This window comes from Hordeum vulgare, chromosome 2H, assembly GCF_904849725.1.
Source record: "Hordeum vulgare subsp. vulgare chromosome 2H, MorexV3_pseudomolecules_assembly, whole genome shotgun sequence".
NCBI lineage: Eukaryota > Viridiplantae > Streptophyta > Magnoliopsida > Poales > Poaceae > Hordeum > Hordeum vulgare.
This window is the reverse complement of record NC_058519.1, coordinates 75,107,181-75,121,619: the sequence shown is the minus strand read 5'-3', so window position 1 is coordinate 75,121,619 and position 14,439 is coordinate 75,107,181. Positions and strand designations below refer to the sequence as shown.

At 45.1% G+C, this 14,439-nt stretch overlaps 1 protein-coding gene across 2 annotated transcripts; it reads right to left on the bottom strand.

Moving 5' to 3' along the window:
* Nucleotides 1-229: 229 nt before the first annotated feature.
* LOC123425119 lies at nucleotides 230-12,227 on the bottom strand. 2 transcript variants are annotated; one of them, XM_045108787.1, is made up of 4 exons: nucleotides 11,902-12,227; nucleotides 4,258-6,161; nucleotides 3,704-3,825; nucleotides 230-872 (listed from the first exon to the last, which is right to left on the bottom strand). In XM_045108787.1, exons 1-2 carry the CDS (start codon nucleotides 12,131-12,133, stop codon nucleotides 4,468-4,470), a joined length of 1,926 nt encoding a protein of 641 aa, XP_044964722.1. In that variant the 5' UTR covers nucleotides 12,134-12,227; the 3' UTR covers nucleotides 230-872; nucleotides 3,704-3,825; nucleotides 4,258-4,467. The 2 variants fall into 2 exon arrangements, with proteins under 2 accessions (XP_044964722.1, XP_044964723.1); XM_045108788.1 differs by having other exon boundaries at nucleotides 3,736-3,825.
* Between the last annotated feature and the right edge of the window lie 2,212 nt (nucleotides 12,228-14,439).

The following is a 14,439-nucleotide window of genomic DNA, read 5'->3' as shown; positions in this document are numbered from 1 at the left end:
CGTTACTTCTCAACGTGTTACACCCACCCCCGAAGAAGACACTGCCGACATCTTCAGTACCAATGGACAGCCGCTAATTTGCAAATATATCCTTAAAACACAGCCCAAAAAAAAAAACACGTCAACAATTCTATGAGACGGAGTAATGGCATCATCTAGAAAAGGGATAGGAATTGCATGGCGATCAATCTTCTGTACATGTCAGAAATTTACACAGACCACAGAGTTCTTCCTCTAAAATGACAGATTATTATTGAAAGCTTCCCCATATATCCTGAAACACAACACTGTTTTTAACCAAAATATACCCCGCGAGCAACATACTTTGATTTTGTGTGAACACTCCTAACATGGCCGCCAATAAACCCACGAGTAGCTCAGTACTGCTAATAACAGTCGCCCACGAGCTACATTTGTATACTACTTCTCACATTACAGTATATCACGACCGGTACAAATCATAAATTAAGAAAGTAACTTCTTGTCAAAGCATTGTCCTGAGAAACCTGATAATTCCTAGGTCATCTGTCCTAAGTCCTAACTGTCATTTGTTAGATCTAGCTTGTATGTGACTTTTGTTTTAGTACAAAAAAATCCAATGACATACGCAGATACGTACGCCACATGAATTGGACTTGGCAGCTCTCATGCGAAAACAACATATCTTGGAATCAATCCATCGAACCGTAATTTGCTACAAGATTCATGCACCTGTCCCCTTATCTCTCCCCTTCTCCCATGCCGTGACCCCCCTTGTCTTAAATTTATCCCCGCCGCCACCAGTGCTTCCACGCCCCTTCAACCAAATTGCCAGTTCCATACCATCGCCTTGCTTCTTCCATCAGAGCAGGTTAGGTGTTGGGACTAGGCGCCTGCATAACAAAAAAGCGAGAACAATCAGATGCACTTCTCTACGTCTACGTCTAGCAGTAATCTACTCTGATGGTTCAAACAGAAAGATGCACTTAAAACTTCAGGGGAACATGGATAAATTGTTCAGGATTCACATCGACTGAATATCAGCAAAGGAAGTATTACATCTTCCTCTGGAACACGCACATAACTGCGTGTAATTTTGTACCAGAAAATGGCGTCAAATAATGCAGGCCTTTCAATAAAAAACAGCTGGTAAAGAAACCTGAAAAACTAAGCTAGGAAGAAACCAAAACCAAAACCAAGACACAAACACAAACCAAACATTCAAAAAGAAAAAGAACAGCCATATCCAGCTATGCATATGAAGTGAAACATGAGCACACCATATCTTTTGAGCAGAAATGAGCACACCATATCCTTCAACGGATATGATTTGCAAGGCACCACCAAAATATCGAGCAAAAAGGGCGAATGGCAATAAGACCTTAACCATATCCTGCTTGTTGGCAAAGATAGGGAGGCAGTTGGCATTCCACTACCTTCATCCCTGACCTCCATTAGCAAAGCATTGAAGGTCAAATAATTAAATCACCGGTCCACCACCTGGGATGTATTCAATGAGAACATGTTGGCTCTCTGCATCAAGTGATGCACACAGCCATCATGATTCCTCATGTTGATTGTTTAATATTAAAACTAGACCAAAACAGGTCTCAGTCCACAAAATCTAGCACTCTGCTGACATTACAAAGCATGTACTCCCTCTGCCCAGGTATATTGAGCCGGCTAGCCAAAACTCGAGGACCAAGGAAGGATATTACTGGTAACCACCCATGATTTTCGAGCATAGCAGCAGCCAATCAGATTAACTCATAATTATTTCAGAGCATTGCAGCAGCCGGCTTCGCTTTTGCATGCAGCCAACCACCGCATACGTCCACACATGCGTTCAACGGAGGGGATTATCGAGGGGAAGTAAACACCCACGTCCAGTGGGGCCTTAAAAACACAGACGTGGCTGGCTTGCTAAGTGACCCGATAAACCTGGACGGAGGGGGTACCACATAGAAGGACTGATATCAAGAACTTTGATTCTGCATCTACTTTTAGTAACAGCGAGCAAATGTTGTTGGGATGTAGCAAGAAACTAAACTGACAGAGAACTCATAAATTGGATTCCCTCACAGCCATGGAGATCTACGTGAGTGAAGTTGCCCAGCAACAATACATGGACAAGCTGAAATGCTAACACACACTCAAGATCAAAATACCAATGGCAAAATCTCCCGTAAACATGGTAATATGGACACAGAAGAAAGACGATTGAAATATATGCAGATTATAAACACAATATGAGTGCAAACATTCCATATAAACAATTCAATGTCAAATGTAAAATCCATACAGAACTCGAGCCTGTCAAATGTACTGTAGAATCCAAGCAGGCTCCTAGTATGTGCTGCCATGGGGCTTCACCTAAACATTCAAGATTCATAAAGAAACCTTCAAGGGGGCTCCCTCCATTCACAAATACAAGATGTTCGAACTTTTTTCAGAATCAGATGTATATAGAATATAGAGACACGTTTTAGCGTCTGTTCACTCATTTCCATAATTCCATATCGAAATATCCAAAACATTATATTTGTGAAAGTTGGGAGTACCTACTAAATATAGCATGGTAACAAGACTTCAACTAATCACATCACTAAATGTACTCCAGCAAATGATCATGTGAGTGTTCGCATGTGCATATCCAGATCATGTGCTATCCCCCTACAGCAAGTTGTTTAAACAATCACCTAGCCATCAGTGGAAACATGGCAATATGTGGTACAACCAAATGAAAAGACACCATATAAAAGCACAAGATTATCCCATAGCATTAGTCCATTTGCAATTAGACTACTGCAGCACAATGTTTTCCAAATTTCAACAACTATTCAATGATCACGTCCAAGCATGTCAAAACATAAATCTCCTACCACATACAAGTTATGGTAAGTTATCTCAAAAAAATAAAAATAAAACCATAAATCTCATCAATAGCTTATGTTATGTCAAGCACAACTAAAGTGACGATATTTGGTGTCCACCCACATCCACACCATCACGTGAGGGCATGTGGGATCTCCAAACTGGTGGAGTAACCTCCAGCTCATGGAAGTTCATAACCAAGGTCTCCAACCTTTAAATGCATATATGCAACAATATGCATTTATTTCCTCATAAGTGTGAATCATAACCCCATATATTCCATAAACACGAGCAAGAATTTCGAGCATAATAAGAACGATTCAGTAACCATATTCAACAAGAAAAAAACTTCTCAAGACTCATGAGCAACATATACCATGAAGAACAAGGAGCGCAACATACACAAACATCCAATGGTATCAATGGTGACGTGCATACATTGAGTACCAATATGCATGTACCTGCCTCAACCAGAGTGCAAGGTGCAGTTGTAGCAGCTCCGAGATATTCCATAAACATGAGCAAGAATTTCGAGCATAATAAGAATGATTCAGTAGCCATATTCGACAAAAAAAAAAAAAATCTCAAGAGTCATGAGCAAAGAACAAGGAGCGCAACATACACAAACATCCAATGGTATCAATGGTGACGTGCATCCATTGACTACCAGTATGCATGCGCCTGACTCAACCAGAGTGCAAGGTGGCTGTAGCAGCTCCGACATATTCCATAAACACGAGCAAGAATTTCGAGCATAATAAGAATGATTCAGTAGCCATATTCGACAAAAAAAAAACTTCTCAAGACTCATGAGCAACATATGCAATGAAGAACAAGGAGCGCAACATACACAAACATCCAATGGTATAAATGGTGACGCACATCCATTGACTACCAATATGCATGTATCTGCCTCAACCAGAGTGCACGGTGCAGTTGTAGCAGCTCCAACCCAACTTGCCTCTAACGCTCCTGTCCAACAATTGCCAACAATCACCTCAGCCCATCCAAGGTAGAATTCAACTAAGAGCAATGAAATTCTAGAAAACATGTCATGAGGTGGGTGACCAAGTGGCCATAAACTCTATTTGGGATTTATCATGGAGACCGTGCTTTGAAACCCTGAGTTATACCTCAAGCGACTATTTTGGCTGATCATAATGATTAGCCAACTTTGCTAACCCATAGAAATTTCAGCACAAGTTGAAACATAGCATATGCTGGCACTTTAAGCATCTACAGAAAATACTCTAGAACTTTCATGTTGGATCCAGATTTTAAATCTAATTTGTAGAATTTATTATGTTAGTGCTCAAGTGACAATTTAATAACTGAAGCATAATCAAAGAAATCCTCCGGAGGCCGCCATTTTCAAACCGTAACTTGAGTTAGGCAAAGAAATACCTGTTGGAAAGCTAGTGAAAACCTCCTCCCCCTCTCCTCCCTCATAGCCCCATTCCTCTCTTCCTCCTCTTGGGTGGCTGAAGGGAAGGGCATACAAAGAATCCAATAGGAGTATACTTTGTCAGCGTGGCCTGCCAAAGGGAAGAGCATGGGGTAGACTCTAGAATGAGCTGGTGCTGGACAAGCTGCAACGCCAGGGCGGCACGGAAGTCACGAGCGGCGCTGGTGCAGGAGAAGCTGCATTGCCTGCCAGAAGTACCCTGGAGGAAACGGCCAGGCTGGATGCAGCTGAGAAGCACCCACTTGATGATGCTGTCCTGAACCTGATTGGTGAGCTAGTACCGTTGTAGGAGGATGAGGGGCTGAAGATGTCGGATGCAGCTGAGAAGCACCCACTTGATGATACTGTCCTGCGACTGGTTGGTGAGCTAGAACTGCCATACGAGGACGAGGGGCTGAAAATGCTGGTTGCAGCTGAGAAGCACCCACTTGATGATACTGTCCTGTGACTGATCGGTGAGCTAGAACTGCCGTAGGAGGATGAGGAGCTGAAGATGCCCGTTGCGTCATCACGTCTGGTTTACCCAATGACACAGCTGTTGTCGCCTGCAAGAAGAACCCCGGTGGTGGTGTCCAAGCTGGAAAAGGCCAAGAAGCACCCACTTGATGATACTGTCCTTGTCCTGCCATTGGCCGGTGAGCTGGACCCGCCATAGGAGGATGAGGGGCTGAAGATGTCGGTTGCGTCACCGCGTCTGATTTACCCAATGACACAGCTGTCGGCATGACAGAGACTCCAGACTGAGCTGGGGCAGAAAAATCGCCAACACCAGTATGTGGCGGTACAGGAGCCGCAGAAGCCGGAGGTGGGGTTGGCACGGCAGGAGTCTCCTGCGAGAAGCACCCCGGTGGTGGTGTCGAAGTTCGAGGACGAGGGGAGCACAAAGTCGGTTGCGCCACATCTGCTCTACCCACTTTCATAGCCATGGGCATGGTGTAGACTTCGGAGTGAGCTGGGCCAGAAGGAGTTTCAGCAGTTGTCTGTGGCGACACAGCCGCAACGGGGGGAGCTGGAGGTGAAGAAGGCAAATGAGGGGTCACCTGCCCGGAGACAGACCCTTGCGAGGGCGTGACTAAGCCCTGTGCATGTGCCGGCTGCCACTTGACGATGCTGTTAGGATTCACTTTGCAAACTTGATCCTTGTGGCCCTGTCGGCCACAACCGTGGCAGTCACCGCTAAAGGTGCACTCTGCAGCACGGTGCCCATCACCACACTTATAGCAGATCAAGCCCTGCCCCTTGACTGCTTTTGCTTGCCCTTGCTTTGGTTGCTTGGACTGTTCTGTGGTATGAAAATCTCCTCTGGAGTTCTTGGAAGCAGTTTTCTTAGTGCTGGTATTTGCTAGAGAAATCATCTTCTTCAGCTGCTTCTTGTTTGCTGGTTTGGACACATTGTCTGTCTCCATTTCTCGAGGTCGCTTAACTTCACATTTCTTATCTGCCAGGCCGTTAGAACCGTTTTGACGATCACACAAAATATTCTGCACTTCAGGGCTGGCATTTTGAGTCACATCCATAGAACTTGAAATTATGTTCCTTGATGTAGCCAAATCATCCTTATTGCCACAAGATGTGCTGCTTATGTATGGTGACTGTTCTAATGGTGGTTCTCCAGCCACAAGGCTTTTCCAGAACCAGACACTCTTTGCTGCAGCAGTAAGTGTTTGAGACACGTTTGGAGGTTGTGCCAATAAAATATTGTATCGCCTCATTTTAAGCTTATGAATGGCATGAGAGAAGTCCCGATCACCAGAGATAAGCAGATAATTTGCTGGTGGAGGATTGTCAATAGCCCAGAACAGCATGTCAACCAAGATCTTCTTATCACTTGCATCTTTAATGCCTGCATTCGCTAGGAAATAATAGTAAATAAAAAGATGTGCTTAAATAGACAGTATGCTAGACATGTAACTCAAAATGGAATGCAATCAGTGCATAGCTTTGCCGTGTTCATTTGCCAGCTCCGAGATGAATATTTGGTACAGAAACCTATAGTGGTACTTCAAGGTCATTCTTCAAATCGGAAGACATTTTATACAAGTATGGATCTGACAAATGGGAATGATAATCTCGCAAGCTATAGTTAAAGAAATCAGTTACTCATACAGTATTGTGTAGTACACGGCCACTTATCTGGATCACTGGATAAACATAAGGAAAATACAAAGAAAACCGATATTAAGAATCATAGAGAAACCACATATTGAAGAGAGTCTTGTCCAACATTTATTTAAGAATTATACGGGATAGAGTTGGGGTAGCACCGATTGAAGAGAAGCTTGTCCAACATCGTTTGGGATGGTTTGGGCATATTCAGCTCAGGCCTCAATATCACCAAAGAACTAGCCGTGGACAGGGGTGCGTGGAAGTTAGCCATCCACGTGCCAGAACCATGAGTAGGTTTTGAGATCTTGTGGGTTTCAGCTCTAGCCTACCCCAACACTAGTTCGGGACTAAAGGCTTTGTTGTTGTTGTATAGAGAAACCCCCATGTACTTTTCAAGCATGCGCATATCACTTATTGGGCTGTTTATATTGGGATTAAACCCGACGTCCACGTACACAGCCGTGTACGTATCCGAGTAGAACTCCCAAGTAGAAACCGACTAAGATTAATACTTGGGCTGTTTAGGTCCTTATATACCGTGTAAACCCCATGATGTAAACAAACTAGAAAAGAAAAAAGCAATACAAAGTTTATCAGGCTCGAGACGAGCCTGTAGCAATACATCGATCAGTTTTTCGCTTAGTTACGAATCGCTGCGATCTGCCGGAGACGTTCGATCGCTAGCTTAGCTAGCTTTGCTAGGAATCAATCCAGCTGCTTGTGTGCTTGCTAGCTTGCAAGTACACGCACGTTGTAGCTCCTGGTTGATTCTAGGGATCAAAAGCCAACACTTGGTATCTAGAGCCTCGACGATCTACGATCTACGATGACGGACAGCGATGCTGAGTCGGTCAAGTCCGGCAAAGGCGGTTCCAAGGCGAACAAGAACGGCGACAAGGTGAAGAAGGGCGGCAAGTCAGCAACGAGTGGTGGAGGAACGAGCGGCACCAACGTCCAGGCGCATCGCAACATCCCCATCCAGGACCAGATGCTCACCGACGCCAACTATAGCGTGTGGGCGGTGAAGATGAAGATTATTCTTCGATCCCTTCGAGTGTGGGAGGCCATCACGGATGACGACATCACGAAGAGCGCGACGAAGGTGCCATGGCCGCCATAGCCCAATCCGCGCCGGATTCCGTGCTGATGACATTGGCGGAGTTCGAGACGGCAAGAGAGGCATGGAACACACTCAAGGAGATAAGGATTGGAGAAGATCGCGTCACCAAGGCTCGGGCACAAGTGCTGAAGCGCCAATTTCACAAGTTGCAGATGGAGGAAACTGAATCGGTGAACAGCTATGCCATGCGTCTTACTACTTTGGTGGGAGAGATCCGTGCGCTTGGTGCAAAGCTCGAGGAGACCGAGATTGTGGAGAAATTTTTCAGTTCGGTGGCTGATAAATTCACCTACATCATCGGCACGCTCGAGCAGCTTTACGACGTCGACGACATGACCATAACGGAGGCGATTGGACGCCTGCGGACATGGGAAGAGAATGCTCGTGGCTGTCGGAAAGGCAACGGAGGAGGTAGTGACCAACTCATGTACTCGCGCGTAGATTGGGAGTCCCCAAGTAGCAAAGGAAGGCGTGATGGCAATGAAGGCTCAAGCAATGCAAAGCGCGACGGAAAAGGCAAAGGAAAAGGCAAGCCACAAGGTCGTGGTAAGGCGGACCAATCTAAAGGGCGGAAGCCACGGAACTTGGATTTATCCGAGGTCAAGTGCTATAACTGCAACGAGATGGGTCACTTTGCAAAGGATTGTCCGGAGCCTGACAAGATGGAGATCAAGGCAAATTTGGCAAAGCAGGAAGACGAAGGTCCAGGTCTTCTGATGGCCGAAGTTTGTGATCTCGCTGAAACGGTGGGGCCGAAGTTTGTGATCTCGCTGAAACGGTGGTTGTGAAACCAAGCCGGAAGGTGCTACTTCATGAGAAGAATGTGACACCTAAGTTATCCGGGGATCACAATGTGTCGTGGTATCTCGACACGGGTGCAAGTAACCACATGATGGGGTGCAAGGAGAAATTCCTCGAGCTGGAATACGATGTTAAAGGCTCGGTTAAGTTCGGTGACGGTTCAGTTGTGGAGATTTGCGGGCAAGGATCTGTCCTCTTCAAGGGTCTCAGCGAACATCGCATACTCACCGGAGTGTACTACATCCCACGGCTCCGCAACAACATCATCTCTATCGGGAAGCTTGACGAGAATGGATGCAAGGTGGATATCGAGAACAGAGTGATGACGATCTTCGACAACCTCCGAAACGTGCTAGCTCGTTTTAATCGCACACACACAGGCTCTATATCCTCAACCTTGATCAATCTCAACCGGAGTGTTGGCTCGCCAAGAGTGATGATGATTCGTGGTTATGGCATGATAGATTTGGACACGTTAACTTCTACGCCTTGAAGAAGATGTCAAAGATGGAGATGGTATCCGGGATGCCAAGTATGTGACGGGTGCTTGGTTGGAAAACAGCACCACAGGTCGTTCCCTGCTCAGTCTACCTATCGTGCAAGTGATACACTCGAACTGCTCCATGGTGATCTATGTAGTCCTATCACCCCGGCAACTCACGCAGGAAAAAAGTACTTCCTTGTGGTAGATGACTACTTGAGATATATGTGGGTCGTTCTCCTACGATCTAAAGATGAGGCGTTTGAAGCGTTCAAGAAACTGAAGGCTGCAACGGAGATGGAACACAAGCTGAGGGTTCGCGCTCTACGGACAGATCGCAGTGGAAAGTTTACGTCGAACGAGTTCAACGACTACTGCGAGAAGATTGGCATAAAAAGGTTCCTCACGGCACCTTACACGCCGCAGCAGAACGGGGTCGTTGAAAGGCGCAATCGAACCGTCATTGACATGGCAAGGAGTTTACTCAACAGCAAGAACCTGTCGGAGACTTTTTGGGGAGAAGTTGTCTCGACCGTGGTCTATCTTCTCAACCGGGCTCCAACGAAGGCGGTGATCGGCAAGACTCCATATGAAGCAATTTTCGGACGTAAGCCGAATGTGTCTCATCTACGGACATTCGGGTGCATGGCACATGTGAAGACGGCGGAGCCGCATCCCTTAAAGCTTGTCGATCGTAGCACCAAGATGGTGTTCATCGGATACGAGAGGGGTTCCGGCACCAAGGCATACAACTTCTACGATCCACAAACCAAGCGTCTACAGATTTCACGCGACGTCGTGTTTGAAGAAAACAAAGCGTGGAATTGGAGCGCAGCAGCCAACGATGCTCCAAACAGTAACATATTTACAATTGAATTTCCAACTGACGATGATGCAGGAGAGGACGTCCAGGTGGTTGGCAAGACGCCCAACCAAGGTGACCACCATGGTAGTGATCATCATGGTGGCGACACCGACGACAACGCGCATAGGTCGCAAGGAGATAGCGACAACGACGCGCACGACATAGGCAGAGATCTCGACGACAACATCGACAACGAGGCGCATAGTGACGACGACAATCAAGATGATGGTCACGGTCACGACGACTATGCCGACGACGCGGATGTCGATGACACGCCCGGGACCCAGCCATCTTCCTCAAGTGCATCAACATCGACACAATTTGTGTCGCCTCCTTCGCAAGCCACAACGGACTCCTCAGGGCCTCGTTGCTACAAGACGCTCAAGAAAGTCTACAAGTACACAAAGCCAGTTACGCTCGAGTACTCCGGACTATGTCTGCTCGGAGTTGAGGAGCCGGCGAACTTCGTAGAGGCGAGCAAAAGTCATAGTTGGACGCACGCCATGAATGAGGAGATGAAGGCGATTGAGAGCAATGGCACATGGACTTTGGTAACCCGACCTCCAAACCAAAAGGCGATTGGTTTGAAGTGGGTTTACAAGTTAAAGAACGACACGGAGGGTGCCATTGTGAAGTACAAGGCAAGACTCGTTGCAAAGGGCTACGTACAACGTCAAGGAGTTGACTATGATGAGGTGTTTGCACCGGTTGCTCGACTCGAGACAGTGAGAGTGCTCCTAGCTTTGGCAGCACAAGAGGATTGGAAGGTTCATCATAAGGATGTTAAATCCGCTTTCCTCAACAATGATCTCACAGAAGAAGTGTACGTGGAACAACCCCTCGGCTACGAGAAGAAAGGCGAAAAAGGGAAAGTTTACAAGCTCAAGAAGGCACTTTACTGGCTGAAGCGAATTCAAAGTTAGACCGAAGTTTGGTCCTGCTCGAGTTTAAAAGATGTCGACTGAAGGATCCGAAAGACAGTTTACCAAGCAACGAAGAACAGGTGAAAGTTAAAGACGCAGCAAAAGAGGAGTGTTGCCGTCAAGCTATGGATGAGCTAACGGCAGTAAAGTCAATCCCTATGTCACTACAAAGAACGGCAAAAGCAATAATGCCTATGAGTAATAGTCGACGTGTTTGGGATCCAGGTCGCATCATGGACGTCATGTTTAGGGGGTGAATATTGGGATTAAACCCGACGTCCACATACACAGCCGTGTACGTATCCGAGTAGAACTCCCAAGTAGAAACCGACTAAGATTAGTACTTGGGCTGTTTAGCTCCTTATATCCGTGTAAACCCCACGATGTAAACAAACTAGAAAAGTAAAAAGCAATACAAAGTTTATCAGGCTCGAGACGAGCCTGTAGCAATACATCGATCAGTTTTTCACTGAGTTACGAATCGCTGCGATCCGCCGGAGACGTTCGATCGCTAGCTTAGCTAGCTTTGCCAGGAATCCATCCAGCTGCTTGTGTGCTTGCTAGCTTGCAAGTACACGCACGTTGTAGCTCCTGGTTGATTCTAGGGATCAAAAGCCAACAGTTTAGGTATTCATGTCAGCCTCATTTCCTTTCCTCGACAATTTTCTTAATCCCCTAGCAGCTGCTGCTATGAAGTTCCAGTCATAGATGCCAAGGGAAAGATCAAAGATCTGTATGTTTCCCAGCACTAAGGTAATGAATGAGGACTTGAGCTAACGCTATGCTGATGCCGGCTGGGAGGCTAGCTCTGGACAGGCAGGAATCACTGAATCAGGATCATCATTCGATATCATTAGGGAAAGGTTCTCCTTGCTTCTTGGAAATCCATGCATATTTGTGTTAGCGCAGAGACGCAGAAATATTTGTGTGCCTCTAAGGTCTCCGTGCTTGGTGTTGGTGACCAAGTGCCCAGGGGTGCTTGAGTCAGACTGTGGACGTGTGGTGAATGTCAGAAAATTACTTCGTAATCGAATAAAGCTGGCATCTTCCTAAGAGAGAAACCACGAGACTGGAATCAATCAGACGAAGCACACCCCAAATCAGACCCTAAGATCCACCAACCATACCCTACACAGAAGCATCTGTCTCGAATATCCCAGCAATCAGGTCACCAGACTACAGACACAATCGAAACGGCGCAATCCACATGCGCCGGCGAGAGACAGACCATTGACCAAAGTGATAAAGCAGAGGTACTGGCCGTAAGGGGGAGGAGGGGTTCCGTACCGGCGGGAACGTGGTGGAGGGAGACGCCGGTGCTGGAGAGGGCGCGCTGGACGTTGCGGGCCATTCGGTGGGTGTCCCCGTAGGCGGAGACGGAGATGGGGCCGCGGTAGCCGGCGGTGGCGAGGGCGGAGCTCATGTTCTGGACGATGAGCTGGGGGTCGCAGCTGCGGGGGACGGCGCAGTTCTCGATGTCCCACCAAACAGACGTCTTGACCGCCGCGTACTCCCCCATCGCCGCCGCCGCTAGGGTTTCGCCGGCGGAGATGTGATTTGCGGCGGCGGATTAATGAGTAGTACTAATAAACGTGGGGATTTGAGAAAATGCGACATGTCCGGAAGAGCATATTTAATAATACAGTCATTATAAGATGTTTCGTATATAATCACTATATACAATAAAATTAGCTATAATGTTAGTTATAAAATTAGTATTTTTTTCATCTTTTTGCTATCTCTTTCTTTACATTTATTACACTGCCTAAAAAATACACATATAGCTAAGCTTTTGCATTAAAACTCACTCTATTTTTTTTATGTCTCTTTCCTTCACATAAGCAAATTGTTATATAAGCGACCTATAAACCTGCTATTGTACTCGCCTAAGCATAAAAATTGACCATGTATTAATAAAATGTTTAATATGTATTTGAAAAATATTAATCAAGCATATGAAAAAAGTTAAATATGTGTAAAAACATTGAACATGTATTAAAAACAATCTTATATTATATTAAAAAATTATAAACTTGCACTAAAAAAATGCTAAATGTATATGGAATATATTTTTGACCATGTATTCAAAAATAGTTAATCCTGAGTTTTAAAAGGTGTTAATAAAGAATTTAAAAAATGTTAATGTGTATTAAAAAATGTGATCTTGCATCTGAAAATGTTAGTCAAGGATTTGTAGTGCTAAATGTGTATAGTAAATAAACAAATATTTTTATTGTATTTGAAAATGTTAATTGAGTATTATAAAAATATTTAGAACATGTCTATAAAAATGTTGACCATGTATTTAAAAACCAAGAAAGAAACAAAACAAGAATAAAACCAATGAAAAGCAAGGAAAAAATGAAGAAAAACAAACAAAGAAATACAAAAAGAAAGAAATACAAAAAAAATGAATACCGAGAAAGAAACAAAAAAATAAGAAAGAAAATAAAAAGCATGAAAATTGTGAAAGCAAAAACTAAAGCGGTGAAAATAAAAAAAAGGAAAACATCATACTAAAGAAGATTGTTGAAGATATAGAAAAAAATCAAGATAAAATATAAAAAACAAAAAAGGAAAAATATGAAAAAGAAGCTAGTACATCAACCACCACGAGTGATCTTCTTTGTCGGAAATAGCAACAGAAAAAACAGATGAAAACGGGTCGCCTCATGATGTAGCATAGCGAATATGGTTTAGACCAGAGAAAATAATCACTTTCTATAAGAGAGATTTAACATTTGTTGATGCTGCCACCGCGTCAATACTAGTACTAGTGGTCGGCGTCCGTTATTATGGACCGCTTGAGAGGAAGTTATGTGTGTGTTTCTCTATTCTAAAGAAGAAGAAAAAAGAAAAAAACATCTTCATCTCAAATTAAAAATAAACAATTTCATCGGACATCACATCCATCTAAAAAACCTAGAAAACTTTTTTCAAAAAGAATGGGGAGAAATCTCAAAAAGAAGCTAGTACATCAACCACCACGAGCGATATTCTCCGTCGGAAATAGCAAAAGGGAAAAAACGAAAACGGGTCGCCTCTGTGTTGTAGCATAGCAAATATGCTTCAGACGAGAGCGAAGAATCACTTGCTATAAGAGAGATTTAACATTTGCGGACGCTGCCATCACGTCAATACTAGTACTAGTGATTGGGGTCCGTCATTATGAGCCTGTCGGTGAATACTCACAATATAAGCCATGGGTAGGCTAAAGATGGTAGGAACTGAAGTGACACCGGAGGGTGCTGGGGGCGAGGTTGGTACAAGCATGGAACGCACGATGTACCCAGGTTCGCGGCTCTCCGTAGAGATAATACCCCTAGTCCTACCGGAGTGTATGATGTATATGGATGGGATTACAAGTTGCTCCTGGAGCTGTATCGGGGAAGAGGAAGAAGGAGCAGCCAGCTCGACTCTGCCTCTCCTATGTGGTTGGTGTGTCTGATAAGTTGACCGACCCTCTGCATGGAGGGGTGCTACTGCAACAAAAGACCTTCCAATGACGTCAGAAATAGGCACGTTGACGGGAGAATACCTGACTTGATCCTTCTGCTGCGGCTACGCCTTAAGGGACTTCCTAGGCAAGTATGCAAAGGATTTCCCCCGTGGCCTTGGAGCCTTGCGTTGGTGTTCCCTCGAAGCGGAAAGGGTGATGTAGCGTAGCAGTGGTAAGTATTTCCCTCAGTTGGAGAACCAAGGTATCAATCCAGTGGAGGAGTATCTCAAGATCCTGCACAAACACAAAAAGCTTGCTCCCAACGCTATGAAGGGGTTGTCAATCCCTTATAGATTGTTTGCCAAGTGAGAACTGAAAGCAACAAA